The sequence below is a fragment of the Mercenaria mercenaria genome, chromosome 16 (genome assembly GCF_021730395.1).
Source record: "Mercenaria mercenaria strain notata chromosome 16, MADL_Memer_1, whole genome shotgun sequence".
NCBI classification, from domain to species: domain Eukaryota; kingdom Metazoa; phylum Mollusca; class Bivalvia; order Venerida; family Veneridae; genus Mercenaria; species Mercenaria mercenaria.
In genome coordinates this window covers 19991212-20015000 of record NC_069376.1, presented here as the reverse complement: position 1 = coordinate 20015000, position 23789 = coordinate 19991212, and the positions used below count along the sequence as shown (strand labels likewise).

Sequence of the window (23789 nt, the reverse complement as noted above, 5' to 3'; positions counted from 1 at the left end):
TTCAAATATGAATTTGGTTTTAAAACATATTTAATTGTTCGAACAGTATCTGCCAGAATTGGAAAAACTGGTTGTTATTAGTGAAAATGTTACAGTAGTTTCTTTATCAGATCTGCACAAAGAAGGAAAAAAACTTTGAATATTCATGATTACAGGAACTTACAAGCACATGGCATATTATGGAATGTCACATTCAGATTGATCTTCATCTTGATATTCCCTCGAGAAATATCTACAAACAGTTCCGGTTGGACCTCCTTCGTCAGGTAGTAGTTCAGTTCCGAAATGAACAATACAAACATCAACACTCCACTGATGATCGTCACTGAAAATGTTAAATATAACTTCAAGTGTATCATTTTGCTAATGCAGTTTTATTATGTTTTCTAATTATGTTTCAGTCTCTGTTTCCTAATTATTTAGTTCTGTTACTACCATATATTCCCTAACTACCTAATCTCCCCCATTACCTACATTTCTTTAAAAAATCTCTTTTGAAGTTAATTCAGGTTATAAGTGAATACCTGCACTATGAAAGTGCTATAATTCATTAAAATTTTATTTATGGTCTATATTTAGTAAACAAAAGGGCATTAGTGGCCCAAGTCACTTACCTGATATTGACTATTTGACTTTGAGTATATGTATGACACACGGAACAACTAGGTTCAGTTATAAAAATGTGAACAAATGTTAGAGGTCCTTACTAGGATGCTACAGGCCAAATCTGATGAAGATCTACCACAAACTTGGTATTTCTATTTATAGCTAAAGTGGTTGCCATAAAGGGCAAAGTACCCCTATTTGAAGAAATTTAATAGAGGATTTTATAAGAGTTCTACAGACTATTTTAAATTTGACGAAGATCCATTGTTTAGCGGTTTTAATATTTTTAAATAAAGAGAAACCTTTATAATGATGAAGATCCATCAAGCAATTCATGAGACGATCATGCTAGAAAGTCATGTTCAATTATTATTGCTATTGTTCAACTGAACATACTGTTATATATGCAAAATTTAGTTAAGCTTTTCTTAAGTTTTTTGCTGCTTATTAGATCCCATACACCTTTTGGTAAACTAACAACCGGCAACAGCATAGATTTATGGTACCTATAATTATCATGTTGTTTAATTTTGATTTTAAATTATTTGTTCTGCAGTTAATAAATTAATTATTTGATCAAGCAATAAAAATGGTATATAATATTATCATTTGTTGCTGTGTTGTTTTAATACACGACCTATTAATTAATATCTTAAACACTGAACATGATGCTAATAGTCTAGTACAGTGCTTTGGGGTTTAGTGGATTATAGAGTAGAGGGGATAGGTTGATAATTTTTGCATTTTGAATTAAATTATTGTAGGAATTTTTATCTTATTCTTTGATTGGCTTGCAGACAGACATTCTAATTTACACTTTACATTTCTGCTTGTTGTGTTATTTATCATACATTATCATATGAATATCAAAACTCTCCTGTACTGACTAAATTGGTGTGTATGTAAAAATCATCAATGAATGAAAAGTATTTGATAGAAATTTTAAAAGCTGAATATTATTAAAACGACTATACTTTAAAACTCTGATTTATAGTAAAATTATCCTGGGAAGTTTGTTTGGATGTGGTTTTTATATTAAAGTCCGAAATGAGGTCAAGGTCAAACTGAGGTCAGGTGATGTCTGAAGATGAGGAATGGTCACAGGTTACATCTGCATTAGTATCGAGTCATTCTAGTAAGGGGTATTGATGCTAGACGAAACGGTCCCATTTAGTTAACCTTGTACGGACGGACGCACGAATGAACGGACAGGACAATCACTATATGCCTCCCGCATCAGTAGATGCCAAGGGCATAAACAAGAGCTGTCCGATGACAGCGCGCTCGACTATTCGAAGAATTGATTGCAGAATGGGGTCAAAATATTTTCACGGATATTCAGACAAAAGAAATAAATAGATTAGACAAACAATGTTCCTGTTTTACTTTGATTTCGATAATTCTTGCACTAAATGGCAATATATGAGCCAATTTCAAAGTCCAAAAAGGGTCATAATTCAGTCAAAATAGTTATGTACTCTTGCCTACAGATGGAAATCATAATGATAAACAAGTGTTCAAAGTTTAAAAGCCATATGTCAAATAGTTTTGAAAAAACATGGACTTGTATGAAAACAGAACCAATTTCAAAGTCCAAAAAGGGCCATAATTCAGCCAAAATAGATGACAGAGTTATGTTCTCTTTCCTACAGATAGAGACTATTATACTAAACAAGTGATAAAAGTTTCAAAGCCATATGTCAAACACTTTACAAAAAATATTAACTGGTACGAAAAACTTAACCAAGATTTCTAAGTCAAAAGGGCCATAATTCAGCCAAAATCCCTGATGGAGTTATGTGCTCTTGCCTATAACTGGACATGGTGATGGTAAACAGGTGTTGAAAGTTTTAAAGCTTTATCTCAAAAGACTTTGTCAAAATATGAACTGGTACAAAATATTAACCCAGATTTCTAAGTCAAAAAGGGCCATAATTCAGCCAAAATCTATGATGGAGTTATGTGCTCTTGCCTATAACTGGACATGGTGATGGTAAACAAGTGTTGAAAGTTTCAAAGCTTTATCTCAAAAGACTTTGTCAAAATATGAACTGGTACGAAAAACTTAACCATGATTTCTAAGTCAAAAGGGGCTATAATTCAGCCAAAATCCTTGATGGAGTTATGTGCTCTTGCCTATAACTGGCCATGATGATGGTAAACAAGTGTTGAAAGTTTCAAAGCTTTATCTCAAAAGACTTTGTCAAAATGTGGACTGGTACGAAAAACTTAACCAAAGGTGTGACGCCGACGCCGACGCCGACGCCGACGCCGTGGTGAGTAGGATAGCTCTACTTATTCTTCGAATAGTCGAGCTAAAAATGAAGTGTGTGTAGTATTAGTAATCATTGCATTGATATATAATGCGTACACCTTCCAAAACAGTGCATAAAATAGTGCGAATTCATATGTCACATGGCAGTGATGTGACCTTGATAGCACCAAAGTCGGCTGCAGACGTACAACAAAATTTCCAGTAACTTTTTTAATCTAAGCTTCCACAGGGACGTTTTTAAAATGGATGAAAATTTGCATTAGTAGAAACATTAAAAATCATGTAGAGTCTAAAGGGTAAATGTAAGTTGATAAATATCTTCAAATCCTGAACTTTCCAACTTTTTTATCGGTAAAATTAACCATGATGTTTTCTGTCATTACACCGCGTAACTACGTCATCGGAAACCCCAAGTTAATCGAGAATGAGGTCAAAACAAAAGTGGCGTCGAAATAGGTGTGCGACGATAGGCTAAACCCAGTAAGTGATCAGTATATCAAAATGGAAACAGGCTGATTCGGACCATGGCTGATTCGGCCCAAATATTTTGGCTGATTCGGACCAAATACTTTGAATAAAAATAGAAAATGGTCATATATTTTGGCGATTTGGACCACAAACTATGATTTACGAGTCAATAAGGACCATATATTTTGGATGTTTCAGCAATGTTCAGGAAATAATGTTGATACTAGGGATTTAACTTGAAGTAAGGAAGTTTATATTATAAACTAGAAAATGCTTTTGTAAAAAAGCGCATGTCTCCCCCAATGCAAAGTCCTATAGGCAAGAAGTCAATAGGGGTCAGGAGCGAAAGTCAAAGAGACACTGATGGTTGGCTGCAATAGGGATCATCTACTTGGCATGTCCAGTCATCCCGCTAAATTTCAACACTCTTGGCCTAGTGGTTCTCAAGTCACTGTTCAGGCTCCTGTGACCTTGACCTTTGATCAAGTGACCTCAAAATAAATAGGGGTCATCTACTCTGCATGTCCAATCATCCTATTAAGTTTCAACATTGTAGGTCAAGTGGTTCTCAAGTTATTTCCAAAAAATGATTTTACATGAACAGGCCACTGTGACCTTGACCTTTAATAGACTGAAAATCAATAGGGGTCATCTACTCTGCATGTTCAATCATCCTATGAAGTTTCAACATTCTGGGTCAAGTGGTTCTCAAGTTATTGATCGGAACTGGTTATCAATGTTCAGGCCCCTGTGACCTTGACCTTTAACGGAGTGACCCCAAAAACAATAGGGGTCATTTACTCTGCATGAACAATCATCCTAAGAAGTTTCAACATTCTGGGTTGAGAGGTTCTCAAGTTATTGATTGGAAATGGTTTTCCATGTTCAGGCCCCTGTGGCCTTGACCTTTAACAGAGTGACCCTAAAATCATTAGGGGTCATCTACTCTGCATGACCAATCATCCTATGAAGTTTCATCATTCTGGGTCAAGTGGTTCTCAAGTTACTGACCGGAAATGGTTTTCAATGTTCGGGCACCTGTGACCTTGACCTTTCACAGAGTGACCCCAAAATCGTTAGGGGTCATCTACTCTGCATGACCAATCATTCTATAAAGTTTCAACATTCTGGGTCAAGTGGTTTCCAAGTTATTGACCGGAAATGGTATTCGATGTTCAGGCCCCTGTGACCTTGACCTTTAATGGAGTGACCCCAAAATCAATAGCGGTCATCTACTTTGCATGTACAATCATCCTATGAAGTTTCAACATTCTGGATCAAGTGGTTGTCTAGTTATTGATCGGAAATGGTTTTCCATGTTCAGGCCCCTGTGACCTTGACCTTTGACTGAGTGACCCTAAAATCAATAGGGGTCATCTACTCTTCATGACCAATCATCCTAAAGGGCAGACAAAATATATATTAAATTCACTATACTTAGTTATGCAAGGCAAGACAAAATATAATATTAAATTCACTATATTATTTATGCAAGGGCAAGACAAAATATAATATTAAATTCACTATACCTAAAAGAATTTAATATTATATTTTGTCTTGCCCCAGCCTAAATTATATAAAAGTTTGTTAATATTTCTACTACAGAAATTTGACATTCATATTTACATTTTTCCTTTCAGCTGATATTTTTCGGAGGTGAAGCAATCTGTTTACTATGCTCGATCCTTTATTACAAATATCTTCCTCCATCCAAGGTGGACGCCACAGTCAGGCACATAGTTGCTATGAATATTGGATTTACTGTTGGGTATTTCAGTTTTGGGATGTAAGTTAACTTTTGTAAAATATTTGTACAAAAAAAAGTAAGAGTCTGAATGAAGAATATCCTGTTGTATGATGTATTTCTACTGTAGAATCCTGTAGATTTAAAAACTTGATCAAAGGGAAAAATGTTCTATATTTTCAATAATTTGCTGCTATATAATTATGGTTTGGTGATCTAATTCTCAGAAAGGATGATTGTACATTGTATAAGTAAGAAAGAATAATATGAGCCGTGCCATGAGAAAACCAACATAGTGGGTTTGCGACCAGCATGGATCCAGACCAGCCTGCGCATCCGCGCAGTCTGGTCAGGCTCCATGCTGTTCGCTTTTAAAGCCTATTGGAATTGGAGAAACTGTTAGCGAACAGCATGGATCCTGACCAGACTGCGCGGATGCGCAGGCTGGTCTGGATCCATGCTGGTCGCATACCCACTATGTTGGTTTTCCCATGGCGCGGCTCATATATCCATAGACTTTGAGATAACTTTCCCAACAATTCCTGGTTTTCATTCACTATCTGTTGGGAGTGAGATTTGAACAAGGTCTCTATCATAGTGCTGACAGAAGTTAAGCTAGAGTACTAGTGAGAATTTATGTGTAAAGTCATTGAGGGTAGTTTACATAAATTTTAAGAGATGTTTACAGTTGAAATTTTAAGAATTTTCTCCATTTGATGTAAAATGAAATTAATGTTCAAAGAAAAATGTGTTTGATTTTTCAGGCAGTTTAACCATGTTGTTGCCCAGTCTCTTCTATGCTATACAGCAATGTTGTTGCTACCTCAGTCAGTAATGCATATGTAAGTGTATCACACCTTACCTTTTCCCATATTGTTTTTTAAGTCCCATATTGCCCTGAATAATGTTTTCTCCAATGATAATGTTTGTATTTTTAGCTCACCTGAGCTCAGGTGAGTTTTTCTGATTACTCGATGTCCGGCGTCTGTCTGTCGTCTGTCTGTTCGTCAACATTTAGCTTGTGTATGCGATAGAGGCCGTGTTTTTCAACTGATCTTCATGAAAATTGGTCAGAATGATAACCTTGATGAAATCTAGGCAGAGTTCGAAAATGGGTCATCTGGGGTCAAAAACTAGGTCACTAGGTCAAATCAAAGAAAAACCTTGTGTATGCGATAGAGGCTGTATTTTTCAATTAATCTTCATGAAATTTGGTCAGAATGATAACCTTGATGAAATCTAGGCTGACTTCGAAAATGGGTCATTTCGGGTCAAAAACTAGGTCACTAGGTCAAATCAAAGAAAAACCTTGTGTATGCGATAGAGGCTGTATTTTTCAATTGATCTTCATGAATATTGGTCAGAATGATTACCTTGATGAAATCTAGGCCGAGTTCGAAAATGGGTCATCTCGGGTCAAAAACTAGGTCACTAGGGCAAATCAAAGAAAAACCTTGTGTATGCGATAGAGGCGGTATTTTTCAATTAATCTTCATGAATATTGGTCAGAATGATAACCTTGATGAAATCTAAGCCGAGTTCGAAAATGGATCATCTGGGGTCAAAAACTAGGTCACTAGGTCAAATCAAAGAAAAACCTTGTGTATACGATAGAGGCTGTATTTTTCAATTATTCTTCATGAATATTGGTCAGAATGATTACCTTGATGAAATCTAGGCCGAGTTCGAAAATGGGTCATCTCGGTCAAAAACTAGGTCACTAGGTCAAATCAAAGAAAAACCTTGTGTATGCGCTAGAGGCTGTATTTTTCAATTGATCTTCATGAATATTTGTCAGAATGATTGCCTTGATGAAATCTAGGCCGAGTTCGAAAATGGGTCATCTCGGGTCAAAAACTAGGTCACCAGGCCAAATCAAGGAAAAACGTTGTGTATGTGATAGAGGCGGTATTTTTAGCTCGGCTATTCGAAGAATAGTCTAGCTATTCTACTCACCCTGGCGTCGGCGTCGGCGTCGGCGTCACACCTTGGTTAAGTTTTTGCATGCAAGTACATACAGCTATCATTTAAAGGCATATAGCTTTGAAACTTATTTATTCTTTTTCTAGGTCAATTACCAACCTCACTGGGTCAAGTTCCATAACTCTAACATGTATTTTGAGCAAATTATGCCCCCTTTTGGACTTAGAAAATTCTGGTTAAAGTTTTACATGCAAGTTACTATCTCCAAAACTAATGCAGATATTGAATTGAAACTTCACATGTGTCTTCGGGGTTATAAAACTAGTTGATAGCACCAAGTCCCATAACTCTGACCTTCATTTTGGCCAAAGTATGCCCCCTTTTGGACTTAGAAAATTCTGGTTAAAGTTTTGCGTGCAAGTACATACAGCTATTACTAAAAGGCATATAGATTTGAAACTTATTTTTTCTTTTTCTAGATCAATTACCTACCTCACTGGGTCAAGTCCCATAACTCTGGCATGTATTTTGGCCAAATTATGCCCCCTTTTGGACTTAGAAAATTCTGGTTAAAGTTTTGCGTGCAAGTACATACAGCTATTACTAAAAGGCATATAGATTTGAAACTTATTTTTTCTTTTTCTAGATCAATTACCTACCTCACTGGGTCAAGTCCCATAACTCTGGCATGTATTTTGGCCAAATTATGCCCCCTTTTGGACTTAGAAAATTCTGGTTAAAGTTTTGCGTGCAAGTACATACAGCTATTACTAAAAGGCATATAGATTTGGAACTTATTTATTCTTTTTCTAGATCAATTACCTACCTCACTGGGTCAAGTTCCATAACTCTGGCATGTATTTTGGCCAAATTATGCCCCCTTTTGGACTTAGAAAATTCTGGTTAAAGTTTTGCGTGCAAGTACATACAGCTATTACTAAAAGGCATATAGATTTGGAACTTATTTATTCTTTTTCTAGATCAATTACCTACCTCACTGGGTCAAGTTCCATAACTCTTAACATGTATTTTGAGCAAATTATGCCCCCTTTTGGACTTAGAAAATTCTGGTTAAAGTTTTACATGCAAGTTACTATCCCCAAAACTAATGCAGATATTGAATTGAAACTTAACATGTTTCTTCGGGGTTATAAAACTAGTTGATAGCATCAAGTCCCATAACTCTGATATGTCCCCTTTTGAACTTAAAACTCTTTTGATATTTAACATTTTGGGTAATAATTTCCAGCTTCTGTGACAATATTTCGAATAGTCGAGCTTGGCTGTCTTATGGACAGCTCTTGTTCAATTGATCTTCATGAATTTTTGTCAGAATGATTACCTTGATGAAATCTAGGCCGAGTTCGAAAATGGGTCATCTCAGGTTAAAAACTAGGTCACTAGGTCAGATCAAGGAAAAACCTTGTGTATGCGATAGAGGCTGTATTTTCAATTGATCTTCATGAATTTTGGTCAGAATGATTACCTTGATGAAATTTAGACCAAGTTCGAAAATGGGTCATCTCGGGTCAAAAACTAGGTCACTAGGTCAAATCAAAGAAAAACCTTGTATATACAATAGAGGCTGTATTTTTCAACTGATCTTCATGAAATTTAGCCAGAATGATTACCTTGATGAAATCTAGGCCGAGTTCGAAAATGGGTCATCTGGGATCAAAAACTAGGTCACTAGGTCAAATCGAAGAAAAACATTGTGTATGCAAAGAGGATGTATTTTTCAATTGATCTTTATGAAATTTGGTCAGAGTGATTGCCTTGATGAAATCTAGGTCGAGTTTGAATATGGGTTATTTGAGGTCAAAAACTAGGTCACTAGGTCAAATTAAAGAAAAGTCTTGTGTATGCGATAGAGACTGTTTTTTTCAATTGATTTTTATGAAATTTGGTCAAGATGATTGCCTTGATGAAATCTAGGTCGAATTTGAATATGGGTCATCTGAGGTCAAAAACTAGGTCACTTGGTCAAATCAAAGAAAAAACTTGTGTATGTGATAGAGGCTGTATTTTTCAATTGATCTTCATGAATTTTGGTCAGAATGATTGCCTTGATAAAATCTAGGTCGAGTTTGAACATGGGTCATCTAGGGTCAAAAACTAGGTCATATCTAAGAAATTGCTTGTTTTATCGCAAGAGACCAATTTTTTGGTCCAATCTTAATGAAAATTGGTCAGAATATTTGTTTCCATGAAATCACTAGGTCAAACATGTTTTACACTGTTATGGTGTGTTTCTTAGGTGAGCGACGTAGGGCCATCTTGGCCCTCTTGTTTAAATAACCTTGTTGGTTTCTAATTAGACATACCAATTAAAGGAAGGTAATTAGGCATACTGGGTGTAATAAACTGACTTTCATAAAAATATTACAAAGTAGATTCTTGGATGATTTAAGATAGTTTAGTGGTCCAAACCTTATTTGACTTAGTAAAGTTTGGAGCACATTCTGTGTTTAGAAAGAAACAAACCTAAAATGTTTAAAACATAAGCATGGTTGAAAAGAATTACTTTTTGTGACCCCCAAAACATTTAGGGGTAGGCCCTGACATTTGAAGATGTCTGTATGTCTGTCTGTACATCTGTTAGAAGTTTGTGTATCTCAAAATGTATTTGACCTAGAGTCATCAAACATTAAAAGACTTTTATTCAGCATGTGAAGTTATGCACCTGGGGTCGTGTTTTGAATTTCACTCAGCAAAACCAAAAGTTATGACCCTTGACTGAGTCAAAAATATGCATAAAGAACCTAACAGTTCATGTCACACATATGGCAAAAGGTATTTCACCTAGAGTCATGAAACATTATAGGAATGTTATTCTGTTTGTGATCACACTCAGCAAGACCAGAGTTATTGTGCCCCTCATGAAACATTATAGGAATGTTATTCTGTTTGTGATCACACTCAGCAAGACCAGAGTTATTGTGCCCCTCATGAAACTATAGGAATGTTATTCTGTTTGTGATCACACTCAGCAAGACCAGAGTTATTGTGCCCCTCATGAAACTATAGGAATGTTGTTCTGTTTGTGATCACACTCAGCAAGACCAGAGTTATTGTGCCCCTCATGAAACTATAGGAATGTTGTTCTGTTTGTGATCACACTCAGCAAGACCAGAGTTATTGTGCCCCTCATGAAACATTATAGGAATGTTGTTCTGTTTGTGATCACACTCTGCAAGACCAGAGTTATTGTGCCCCCATGAAACTATAGGAATGTTGTTCTGTTTGTGATCACACTCAGCAAGACCAGAGTTATTGTGCCCCTCATGAAATTATAGGAATGTTGTTTGGCATGTGAAATTATGCACTTATATGGGATTAACCCCCCCCCCCCCCCCCCCCACACACCCCTCAACACACACACACTCAAGGTTATATGAAAGTTTATTTGTCCTTCATTGTCAGCAAGTAACATATGACCACACATTGACAGTAAATGGGGGCACAAGAGTCCACTCATTTAGTTCCTAAGTAGAAAGCTTACAAATCTATTTCATTGTTTTTTGTTTTTTTATATTTCAGAGTAGTGTTTGGTTTAGCTTTGTCCTATCTAGTTTTGCTACATCTGTACAGGGCTTATATGATTCCTGAGGATGTATTGTACAGTATAGATGTATCAGGGTACGTATTTTTGATACCTGAGAATTTATTGTACAGAGTATAATATATACTAATATATACAGGACTTAATTGATATCTGAAGATATGTTGATATACAGTATTGGTCATATTAGGTTTATCAGGGTAGTTATTACAGTTTACAATAAGGTTGGGTAACATTAAGATAAAACACAGCTGCACCTCTTGCAATAATGGTCCAAGGGTCATTGTCACAAGAAGGCTCACAAGTCATTTAATGACCTTTTTATAACAACTATTTCTATATAAGATCAAAGTTAGTTTGTTTGTTTTGGGTTTAACGCCGTTTTTCAACAGTATTTCAGTCATGTAACGGCGGGCAGTTAACCTAACCAGTGTTCCTGGATTCTGTACCAGTACAAACCTGTTCTCCGCAAGTAACTGCCAACTTCCCCACATGAATTATCAGTGGTGGAGGACGAATGATGTCAGACACAATGTCTTTTATCAAATCGTCACGGAGAACATACGCCCCGCCCGGGGATCGAACCAGCGACCCTGCGATCCGTAGACCAACGCTCTCCCTACTGAGCTAAGTGGGCGGACATAGTGTACCTAGAAGCATAGGTCCTGGCCAAAGATAGACACCTTGTGTAGCATACACATGTCTGCAGGTTCTAACATCAAAGTTAGAAGCTGCCGACTTGAGTATGCTACACAAGGTGTCTGTCTTTGGCCAGGAAGTTAGAACCTGCCGACTTGTGTATGCTACACAAGGTGTCTGTCTTTGGCCAGGAAGTTGGGACCGGCAGACTTGTGTATGCTACACAAGATAGACAAGTTAGGACCTGCAGACATGTGTATGCTACACAAGGTGTCTGTCTTTGGCCAGGAAGTTAGGACCTGCAGACATGTCTATGCTACACAAGGTGTCTGTCTTTGGCCAGGAAGTTCGGACCTGCAGACTTGTGTATGCTACACAAGGTGTCTGTCTTTGGCCAGGAAGTTCGGACCTGCAGACTTGTGTATGCTACACAAGGTGTCTGTCTTTGGCCAGGAAGTTCGGACCTGCAGACATGTGTATGCTACACAAGGTGTCTGTCTTTGGCCAGGAAGTTAGGACCTGCAGACATGTGTATGCTACACAAGGTGTCTATCTTTGGCCAGGAAGTTAGGACCTGCAGACTTGTGTATGCTACACAAGGTGTCTGTCTTTGGCCAGGAAGTTCGGACCTGCAGACATGTGTATGCTACACAAGGTGTCTATCTTTGGCCAGGACCTATGCTTCTAGGTACACTGTAATAGTAACTGGAAAGTTTTAGTTTTGAGGTACATAACTTTAAATTTCACTTAATAATTAAAAAAATGAAGCAAGTAGTCTAAAATTCCAAGATAAATAACTCAAAATTTTGACTAAGTTACGTTAGTTTCTTGATAACTCAAATTTCAGCTTAGTATCTCAAAATTTTGTGTTGAACAATAACATACACCTGGCACTGGGCCCTGCAGTATAAATCTGCTAAATATTACATTTTAAATGTAGTAATAAAACACATATATTAAAAATTGTGTACTTGTGTTTTCAGTTTTGACATTTAAGAAATAATTTATAGTAAAAGAATGCTTTAACACTATTTATGCACGATGGGCAGTTATACGTCGGGCGCAATAATTTCATGAGGGCGCAGCCCGAGTGAAATTATTTGTACGACGTATTACCACCCGAGTGTATAAATAATGTTAAAACACGGATGTGCTATAAATTATTTCGATTCTAATATGCCCTTAATCTAAAACAGTAGATAAAATGTAGAAGCGCTCTTTGTTGGTCGCAACAAAAACTTTGACGTCATCGCACGTTAATGTGACGTCATTCTAGTGTAAGAGTGTTTTAACAGAAACAAGCATATTAGAATGAATGATATTATCTAATTACAGACCACTAATGATAACCACAGAGAAAATCAGCAGTCTAGCATGCAGTATTTACGATGGTCGCCACGGCAACAAGGATAAATTATCAGATCTACAGAAAAGATACATGATCAGGTTTCATCAGAATAAATTTGTTTGTTTAAGATGGCTGTAATGAAGATTTCAACAGTATTTCAGTTGTGTTATGGCATTCTATTAATCCACATAGTGTCCCATGATTCCATATCAAGGCCCTAGGTTATAAAAATCAACTTGGAAACCAGTCTCACAAATTCCAGCATCTGATTGGTTGTTTCTGAGCATGGATTGGAAATTGACCTATGGCATGAGTGAATTCTCAGACTGGTCTCCAAATTCAGTTTCATAACAGATCAAGTGCTGTTTTTCCACAAATTCTGAGTTGAATCTTAGATGAAGGACTAAAATATTAGACAAATTGTCTTCTTTTAAGTCATTTACATGCTGCTCAACATGGAAGAGTGAACTAAGTACCCCTAGTTTGATGGTCATGTGCTCTCCCTGCTGAACCCATAGGGGCATCTTGGGTCTTCCTCCACCATGAAATGTTTGAATTCAGTCATATGACCTATAAATCTGTAGGTCTGATGTCAAACCCAACAAAAGAAACAAATTTACTTATTTTGGAAACACTTTGAAAGAAGAACTAAAAAGAAATTTTAAGCTTAAACAGTTTGGTCTTAGAACGATGAATCATTTTACTGTAAAACAAAGAAATGGATCATTAAGACTTTGCTGTTCATGAAAAAATGTTTGAAGCCACTATTTCATAAAAAAAACAAGGGTACTAAAGAGTTTCACATTTCAACATGTGTACTCGTACTTACTACATACTTTTTTTTATTCTCCATTAAGTTAAAATGGAACCAGAAGTGTCAGTATTTCCATATTGGGTGTGTATTTTATATTGAATGCATGACATAATTTTGATCCGTGTCATTGCGTTTATTTTGTTTGTTTGTCAAGTTTGTCAATTTTATTCCGTCTGTTGACTAAATTCACAATATTCATATAATATTGATATGTGTAGATACGTATGTAATAAAAAAGTCATTAGCTTTACTTTGAGAAATATGCAATCATTCTGGAATGGAATGATAATGCACTCCCATAAAGCCGTGCAATATTTCTGCTGCAGAACTTGTTCATAGTTCTCGATACAAAGCTTATATCCTATAATTATAGCATTTACCTGTACGTAGTAATAAGAATTTGTTGTAAATTGTTTAGTAAATCAATGGAGTGACTGTACAAGGGTTTGCATGTCAAAATTAGTCTTATCAAGTGTTTTATGAATGTGTATGTCTGAATTTGGTTGATTTCTAATGTTCTGAATATCGATATCCCAAGGTATTTTTGAAATAAATGATAAATATCCTACCTGTGTGCATACACTTGATATCAGTTCACAGAGTTGTGACTCCTAACAACATCGAAAAATAAAATATAGATCTTTCAAGTAACATTTTCATAGTACAGTAGTTTTGTTAACTAAAAACTGAAATTTAAAAAAAACTTATTGTCAAATTCTACTTTACAGTGACAATTGAGAAATGTTATGTTTTTCAGTAAGCCACCATCAGCTCTTGAGTACTTCAGCTATTTATTCTACTTCCAAGGGGTTGTTGTAGGACCCCTAAGTTTCTACAGGGATTATATTGCTTATGTGAATGGATCTGATATCAGTAAAAAACCAGAGAAGAATGGAGTGGTTAGTATGTATTTATATTGCATTCCAGTGTTTTTTGGTGTTTTTTTTTTCAGGTCAGTTTGGGGTCAAAGTTCAGAAATGGCAAATAAAATGTTTATTTCCAATTTCAAAACTAAAATGCTCTAAGTTTTTTTTTTTCAGGCAAGACTGTACCTATTAAATCTTAAATATGCTAACTTAATGCATTAGTGACCTTTTTGTGCCCCCCATGAGTGGTGGGGGCATATAGATTTGTTCTTGTCCGTGCGTCCGTCCGTCCGTCCGAAGTTCGTGACGCACCTAGCTCAAAAAGTATTTGATATAAATTGATGAAACCTTGCATGAGTCTTTATCATGATATGAACTTGCACACCTTCTATTTTTTGTCTGGCTCCGCCCCCTATTTTTAGAGTTATGGCCCCTGAAATAGTCAGAAATGCACATTTTCACCTTGTGGAACGCCTAGCTCAAAAAGTATTTGATATAGATTCATGAAACCTTGCATGAGTCTTAATCATGATATGAACCTGCGCACCTCCTATTTTTCATCTGGGTCCGCCCCCTATTTCCAGAGTTATGGCCCCTGAAATAGTCAACAAGAGGGCCATAATGGCCCTATATCGCTTACCTGTTATATCATTGCACTTAAGGACAAGAAGGTCAAAAAAATCGTAATCAAGATCAATCAAAAGAAGCCCAAAGGACAGGAATAACAAAGGGAAAAAATTAAAAATAAATCTTAAGTCCTCAGAAAAAATATCTAAGTCCAAAGGACAGGAACAACAAAGGGAAGAAATTTAACCAAAAAGAAAAAAAAATTCTTACTAGGTACAGATATGTCAAAATACACCTAAGAATTGGAGGTACCATCCATGTTGTACCACAGAAAAGTGGTCTCGGTTTTTCCCTACGGCCAGTAATAAAAAAGTTACTAAATAAGCTATTTATAGTAACATAAAAGGGAAGTAATAAAAAAAAATTTATTGTAAGTGAACAAAAGAAGGATCTACCAAATGAAAACAAGAGCACTGCAATGTAATGCAAATGCAGAGCAATATACACACAAAACAAAGTCATATGACCTTTGACCCCTAAGTGTGACCTTGACCTTGAAGTGAGCCATCCAAAACATGCGCTCTGCACGTCGTTTCGATGAGGTGAAAATTTATGTCAGGTTTCTCTGAAATCCTTCAAGGGGTTCAAGAGTTACAGAGCGGAAGGGAAATTGCTAACCAACAGACAGACAGACGGACACCGAGGCGATAACATAATACGTCCCTTCGGGCGTATAAAAAGGAATCGAGATCTTATGGTGATACAAGTTATGTGCAAGTTTGGTTAAAATCAAATCATAAATGAAGCTGCTATTGTGCAGACAAGGTCAAAATAGCTAATTTTGGCCCTTTCAGGGGCCATAACTCTGAAACCCATTATGGGATCTGGCCGGTTCAAGAAAGGAACCAAGATCTTATGGTGACACAAGTTTTGTGCAAGTTTGATTAAATTCAAATCATAAATGAAGCTGCTATTGTGCAGACAAGGTCAAAATAGCTAATTCTGGCCCTTTCAGAGACAATCACTCTGGAACCCATAACGGAATCTGGCCAGTTCAAGAAAGGAACCAAGATCTTGTGGTGATACAAGTTATGTGCAAGTTTGGTTAAAATCAATTCATAAATGAAGCTGCTATTGTGCAGACAAGGCCAAAATAGCTAATTTCAGGCTCTTTCAGGGGCCATCACTCTGGAACCCATTATGGGATCTGGCCGGTTCAAGAAAGGAACCGAGATCTTATGGTGACACAAGTTTTATGCAAGTTTGATTAAATTCAAATCGTAAATGAAGCTGCTATTGTGTAGACAAGGTCAAAATAGCTAATTTTGGCCCTTTCAGGGGCCATCACTCTGGAACCCATGATGGAATCTGGCCAGTTCAAGAAAGGAACCAAGATCTTATAGTGATACAAGTTATGTGCAAGTTTGGTTAAAATCAATTCATAAATGAAGCTGCTATTATGCAGACAAGGTCAAAATAGCTAATTTCAGGCCCTTTCAGGGACCATAACTCTGGAACCCATTATGGGATCTGGCCGGTTCAAGAAAGGAACCAAGATCTTATGGAGACACAAGTTTTATGCAAGTTTGATTAAATTCAAATCATAAATGAAGCTGCTGTTGTGCAGACAAGGTCAAAATAGCTAATTTTGGCCCTTTCAGGGACCATAACTCAAGAACCCATAATGGGATCTGGCCAGTTCAAGAAAGGAACCAAGATCTTATGGTGATACAAGTTGTGTGCAAGTTTGGTTAAAATAAAATCATAAATGAAACCACTATCATGCAGACAAGAAATTGTTGACGCACGGACTGATGACTGATGACAGACGAAGGGTGATCACAAAAGTTCACCTTGTCACTATGTGACAGGTGAGCTAAAAATGCACATTTTCACCTTGTGACGTGCCTAGCTCAAAAAGTATTTAATATAAATTTATTAAACCTTGCATGAGTCTTTATCATTATATGAATTGCGCACCTCCTATTTTTCATCAGGGTCTGCCCCCTATTTTCAGAGTTATGGCCCCTGAAATAGTCAAAAATGCACATTTTCCCCTTGTGACACGCCTAACCTAAAAAGTATTACATATAAATTGATTAAACCTTGCATGAGTCTTTATCATGATATGAACTTATGCATCTCCTATTTTTTGTCTGCCTCCGCCCCTATTTTTAGAGTTATGGCCCCTGAAATAGTCAAAAATTTACATTTTTACCTTGTGACGCACCTAGCTCAAAAAGTATATGATATAAATGGATGAAAACCTGCATAAGTCTTTATCATGATATAAACTTGCACATCTCTTATTTTTTGGCTGGCTACACCCCCTATTTTTAAAGTTATATCCCTTGAAATAGTAAAAAAATGCACATTTTCACCTTATTATGTGCCTAGCTCAAAAAGTATTTGATGTAAATTAATGAAACCTTGCTTGAGTCTTTATCATGATGTGACCTTGAACACTTGGCATTCTTCTTGAGAATCTTAGCACTTATTACAGAGTTATTGCCCTTGAAATAGCCAAAATAGTGGAATTTTTGTTTGTGATGCTCATAGCTCAAAAAATATATGACCTAGAATAATGAATCCTTTTCATAAAATGTTTGTTGAGGCTATACCCCCTTAAGACTGCAAACATTTGAATTATTGTCCCTTATTTGTTACAAATGTATCAGTGGGGGGCACACCCTGTGTCCTATAGACACATTCTAGTTTTTTTTTTAATTTCATATTTTATAAAAAAATTCTCTTTCAACAATTCCTAATTTGGATATGAAGTTGTGTACTTTGTTTTTTTTTTAAGGATTTCACTCGGACAGACCAAATTTAGGCCTTGACTTTGTCAAAAATATACTTAAATGGCTTACATGTTTGTGTCTCATGTATGTCAAAAAGTATTTGACCTAGAATCATGAAACCTTTGAAACCTTATAGAAATATTATTCAGCATGTGAAATAGTGCGCTTGGGGTTTTGTTTGGGATTTCACACGTCCAGACCAGAGTTATGACTCTTGACTGAGTCGGACATATTATGCGTATAGAGCTTAAAAGTTTGAGTTGCATATATAAAACAAGTATTTGACCTGTCATGAAACCTTTCAGGAATGTTATTCAGCAGATGAAATTGTACTTTCACTCATTCGGGCCAGAGTTATGGTCCTTGACTTAGTAAATAATATACATCTTTGTCTTTTAAGTGGGATTTACCCCTCTCCATTTTTCTCTTCTTACCACCTCCCCTCTTCTGTTCCACCTAAAAAAAAATGCTCCATCATTTTCCTAAATATAATGTGTTTCTTAATGTTATTTTGTAGTATCCATACCCTGTCACCACACACCCTCAACCCAGAGTAATATAAAAGTTTATTTTTCTTGCACTCTCAACAAGTTAACTATAATTATATACTGGCAGAAAGTGGGAACCATCATTGTCCTATGGACACACATCTAGTTAGAAAAAAACGTGGTTAAGTATCTGATGTTTTTTGTTTTCTTTATTTCAGCAAAACAACAATGAATATGCTGGAAGCCAAAAGTTATCTCCCTTTGTAAGTTATTGATTTTCATATAAGAATAACATGGAATATTTTATTATTGAAGGGGTTAAACAACTAGTTTCTTTACTATATGTATTAATGCCATATAAATTAGTATATATTATTATGTCTCCCCCAGGAGACATATTGTTTTTGCCCTGTCCGTCCGTCCGTCTGTCCGTCCGTCCTTCCGTCCGTCCGTCCGTCCGTCCGTCCTTACGTCACACTTCATTTCCGAGCAATAACTGGAGAACCATTTGACCTAGAACCTTCAAACTTTATAGGGTTGTAGGGCTGCTGGAGTAGACGACCCCTATTGTTTTTGGGGTCACTCTGTCAAAGGTCAAGGTCACAGGGGCCTGAACATTGAAAACCATTTCCGATCAATAACTACAGAACCACTTTACCCAGAATGTTGAAACTTCATAGGATGATTGGTCATGAAGAGTAGATGACCCCTATTGATTTTGGGGTCACTCCGTCAAAGGTCAAGGTCACAGGGGCCTGAACATTGAAAACCATTTCCGATCAATAACTAGAGAACCACTTGACCCAGAATGTTGAAACTTCATAGGATGATTGGTCATGAAAAGTAGATGACCCCTATTGATTTTGGGGTCACTCCGTCAAAGGTCAAGGTCACAGGGGCCTGAACATTGAAAACCATTTCCGATCAATAACTAGAGAACCACTTGACCCAGAATGTTGAAACTTCATAGGATGATTGGTCATGAAGAGTAGATGACCCCTATTGATTTTGGGGTCACTCCATCAAAGGTCAAGGTCCACAGGGGCCTGAACATTGAAAACCATTTCCGATCAATAACTAGAGAACCACTTGACCCAGAATGTTGAAACTTCATAGGATGATTGTACATGCAAAGTAGATGTCCCCTATCGATTTTGGGGTCACTCCATTAAAGGTCAAGGTCACAGGGGCCTGAACATTGAAAACCATTTCCGGTCAGTAACTTGAGAACCACTTGACCCAGAATGATGAAATTTCATAGGATGATTGGTCATGCAGAGTAGATGACCCCTAACGATTTTGGGGTCACTCTGTTAAAGGTCAAGGCCACAGGGGCCTGAACATGGAAACCATTTCCAATCAATAACTTGAGAACCTCTCAACCCAGAATGTTGAAACTTCATAGGATGATTGTTCATGCAGAGTAAATGACCCCTATTGTTTTTGGGGTCACTCCGTTAAAGGTCAAGGTCACAGGGGCCTGAACATTGATAACCAGTTCTGATCAATAACTTGAGAACCACTTGACCCAGAATGTTAAAACTTCATAGGATGATTGAACATGCAGAGTAGATGACCCCTATTGATTTTGGGGTCAGTCAATTAAAGGTCAAGGTCACAGTGGCCTGTTCATGTAAAATCATTTTTTGGAAATAACTTGAGAACCACTTGACCTACAATGTTGAAACTTAATAGGATGATTGGACATGCAGAGTAGATGACCCCTATTTATTTTGAGGTCACTTGATCAAAGGTCAAGGTCACAGGAGCCTGAACAGTGACTTGAGAACCACTAGGCCAAGAGTGTTGAAATTTAGCGGGATGACTGGACATGCCAAGTAGATGATCCCTATTGCAGCCAACCATCAGTGTCTCTTTGACTTTTGCTCCTGACCCCTATTGACTTCTTGCCTATAGGACTTTGCATTGGGGGAGACATGCGCTTTTTTACAAAAGCATTTTCTAGTTATATTACAATTATGTTAATATATATTATTATATATTAGTTTGTTGGGGCAGAAGTGTTCCAACGTTTTGCACAGGTGCTGACTTGTTCTGCATATGTATCTGCAATTTCACTTGAATCAAACAAGGTGGATGTATCAAAACACTAAGGATGCACAAATAACTGAAGAATATTCACTTTTCCTAGTAATTAGATTATGAATTTTGGCTAGCAGTTTGAAATGTCACTTTGTGCTTGTCCTGTGAAACCTTTTAAATGTATATCGATATAGGTTTGTCTAGATATTCACAGAACAACTACTTTTGAGAACAATTTTATAAATGAGCCGTGCCACGGGAAAACCAACATAGTGGGTTTGCGACCAGCATGGATCCAGACTAGCCTGCGCATCCGCGTAGTCTGGTCAGGATCCATGCTGTTCGCTTTTAAAGCCTGTTGGAATAGGAGAAACTGTTAGCAAACAGCATGGATCCTGACCAGACTGCGCGGATGCGCAGGCTGGTCTGGATCCATGCTGGTCGCAAACCCACTATGTTGGTTTTCTCATGGCATGGCTCAAATTATGATTAAAATTGTTTAAATCTGAATTCTTAAGTATCTTTATATTGGAAACTATAACCAGAAGTATTTCTTGGTAAATTCTCTAGAAATTTCTTTTTTAGTCGATACTTAGAGTATATTCCTTTCAACTCACTTTGAACAGTTGAGTTGTTTGCACTGGTGGATGATCTGGCATCATCCCTTCTAGGTCAGTATTTTTGCTTTAAATGACTATGTGACGTGAAACACTTGATGGAAATGTACCATCTGATCAGCAGCACATGAAAAAGTTAAACATGACAGCACAATTTTCAACAGAGTTGAATTGTAAAATGGTTCGTTCTGACAACATGGCATATAGACACATGAAGTTTATTTCAGTAAATATTGTTTGATGACATTCACTGTATATATGTTTCAGTATCTATGTTTGTTTCAGTTTTTATGTCTGTTTCAGTATTTATGTTTGTTTCAGTTTTTATTTCTGTTTCAGTATCTATGTCTGTTTCAGTATCTATGATGTCTCTTTCAGTATCTATGTCTGTTTCAGTATCTATGACTGTTTAAGTATTTATGTTTGTTTCAGTATCTATGACTGATTCAGTATTTATGTTTGTTTCAGTTTTTGTACCCCCCAACAACAAAGTTGTAAGGGGGGGTATACTGGTTTCAGGTTGTATGTCTGTCCGTCTGTCTGTCCGTCTGTCCATAGACGCAATCTTGTGCGCACCATCTCTCCTTATCCCCTTGACAGAATTTAATGAAACTTCACACAAGTGATCAGTACCAACAGTAGTTGTGCATGGGGCATGTTAGGTTCTTTTAGAAAAAAAATTTGCAGAGTTATGGGACTTTGTTTTTTTGTTACTATACTATATACATTGACACAATCTTGTGCGCACCATCTCTCCTCATCCCCTTGACACAATTTAATGAAACTTCACACAAGTGATCAGTACCAACAGTAGTTGTGCATGGGGCATGTTAGGTTCTTTTAGAAAAAAAATTTGCAGCGTTATGGGACTTTGTTTTGTTTTTTAGCTCACCTGAGCAATGCTCAGGTGAGTTTTTCTGATCGCTCAATGTCCGGCGTCCGTCGTCCGTCGTCTGTCGTCTGGCGTCTGTCGTCTGTCGTCTGTCGTCGTCGTCTGTCAACATTTAGCTTGTGTATGCGATGAGGCTGTATTTTTAAATTAATTTCATGAAATATTGGTCAGAATGATAACCTTGATGAAATTAGGCCGAGTTCGAAAATGGGTCTCTGGGGTAAAAAAACTAGGCACTAGGTCAAATAAAAAAAAACCCTTGTGAATCGATGAGCTGTATTTTTCATTTCTTCTTCATGAATATTGGTCAGAATGAAATTTTGATAAAATCTAGGCCGAGTTCGAAAATGGGTCACTGGGGGAAAAAAACTAGGTCACTAGGTCAAATCAAAAAAAAACCTTGTGTTGCGAAAGGGTGGTATTTTTCAATTAATCTTCATGAATATTGGTGAATGTAACCTTGATAAAATCTAAGCCGATTCGAAAATGGGTCATTGGGGTCAAAAACTAGGTCACTAGGTAAATCAAAAAAAAACCTTGTGTAGAATAGAGGCTGATTTTTCAATTCTTCTTCTGAATATTGGTCAGAATGAAAACTTTGAGAATCTGGCCGATTTCAAAAAGGGTCATCTGGGTCAAAAACTAGGTCATGGGTCAAATCAAAGAAAAACCTTGTGTATGCATAGAGGCGTTTTTTCAATTGATCTTCATGAATTTGGTCAGAATGATGCCTTGTGAATCGGCAGTTCGAAATGGGTCTTCGGGTAAAAAAATAGGTCACTAGGTCAAATCAAAGAAAACCTTTTTTGTTTGGTAGAGGCATTATTTTTCAATTGATTTTTGAATTTTGGTCGGTGATAACCTTGATGAAATCTAGGCCCGAGTTCGAAAATGGGTATCTGGGGCCCAAAACTAGGTCACTAGGTCATATCACGAAAACCTTGGTACGATAGGGGCTGTTTTTTCAATTGATTTCATAAATTTTGGTCGAGTGATTGCCTTGAGAAATTTAGCCCAAATTCAAAAATGGGTTTTGGGGGTAAAAAAACTAGATCACTAGGTCAAATCAAAGAAAAACCTTTGTGTATGCAATAGGGCTGTATTTTAAACTGTCTTTAAAATTTTTCCCAGAATGTTACCTTGAAAAATCTGGCTGTTTTCGAAAATGGGTCATCGGGGGGCAAAAACTAGGTCACTAGGTCAAACAAAGAAAAACTTTGTTATGAATAAGGGATATTTTCAATTGATTTTCTAAAATTTGGGTCAGAGTGATTGCTTGTAAAAAATAGGTGGGTTTTGAATTGGGTTTTTCTAGGTCAAAAACTAGGTCAAGGTCAAATTAAAGAAAAATTTTTGTGTTTCGAAGAGACTGTTTTTTTTCTTGATATTTTAAAATTTGGTGGGTTGATTGCCTTAATAAAAATTGGGTCGAATTTGAATATGGATATCTGGGGGTAAAAAACTAGGTCATTTGGTAAAATCAAAGAAAAAACTCTGTATGTGTAGGGCGTTTTTTTTCATTGATTTTCATAAATTTTTGGGTTTCAAAATGATTCCCTTGAAAAAACAGGTCGAGTTTGAACATGGGTCACTGGGGGTCAAAAACTAGGTCTTTCAAAAAAAAAGTTGTTTTATCGCAAGAGACCAATTTTTTTGGTCCATCTTAATAAAAATTGGTCAAATATTTTTTTCCCCATGAAATCACTAGGTCAAACTGTTTTCCCCTGTTTGGATGTTTCTTAGGTGACGCCTAGGGCCATCTTGGCCCTCTTTTTTTTACTATATAAAACTAGACCCAACTTGTGCGCCCATCTCTCCTCATCCCCTTGACAAAATTTAATGAAATTTCACACAAGGATCAGTACAACATAGTTGTGCTGGGAATTTTAGGTTCTTTTGAAAAATTTTGCGAGTTTTGGGACTTGTTTTTTGTTACTTATATATACATGAAAATCTTGTGCGCCCCCATCTCTCTCACCCCCTGACAAAATTTTAAATGAAACTTCACACGTGATCAGTCCCAAACATTAGTTGTCATGGGGCTTTTTGGTTCTTTTAGAAAAAAAATTTGCAGAGTTATGGGATTTGTTTTTTTTTACTTTTTTTTAAACTAGCAAAAACTTGTGTGCCCATTTT

At 36.7% G+C, this 23789-nt stretch overlaps 2 protein-coding genes across 4 annotated transcripts in view; one reads left to right on the top strand and one right to left on the bottom strand.

The window, feature by feature from the left end:
* LOC123539728 (endoplasmic reticulum-Golgi intermediate compartment protein 3-like) overlaps positions 1-966 on the bottom strand; it is a 36183-nt gene extending 35217 nt beyond the window's left edge. For 2 of the 3 annotated variants that reach the window (XR_008367772.1, XM_053526317.1), the window contains exon 1: positions 164-966. Coding sequence is in view for 2 of the 3 variants with exons in the window: in XM_053526317.1 (XP_053382292.1) it covers positions 164-359 (196 nt within the window). In the remaining variant the exon portion in view is untranslated. The remainder of the gene's footprint in view (positions 1-163) is intronic. The other variant, XM_053526318.1, reaches the window with a different exon arrangement.
* The window catches only part of LOC123540108 (lysophospholipid acyltransferase 2-like), a 132231-nt gene that overhangs the window by 86820 nt on the left and 21622 nt on the right, over positions 1-23789 (top strand). The window contains exons 3-8 of the mRNA XM_053525799.1: positions 4990-5135; positions 5858-5935; positions 10557-10655; positions 12553-12663; positions 14137-14278; positions 18320-18364. Coding sequence (XP_053381774.1) covers positions 4990-5135; positions 5858-5935; positions 10557-10655; positions 12553-12663; positions 14137-14278; positions 18320-18364 — 621 coding nt within the window. The remainder of the gene's footprint in view (positions 1-4989; positions 5136-5857; positions 5936-10556; positions 10656-12552; positions 12664-14136; positions 14279-18319; positions 18365-23789) is intronic.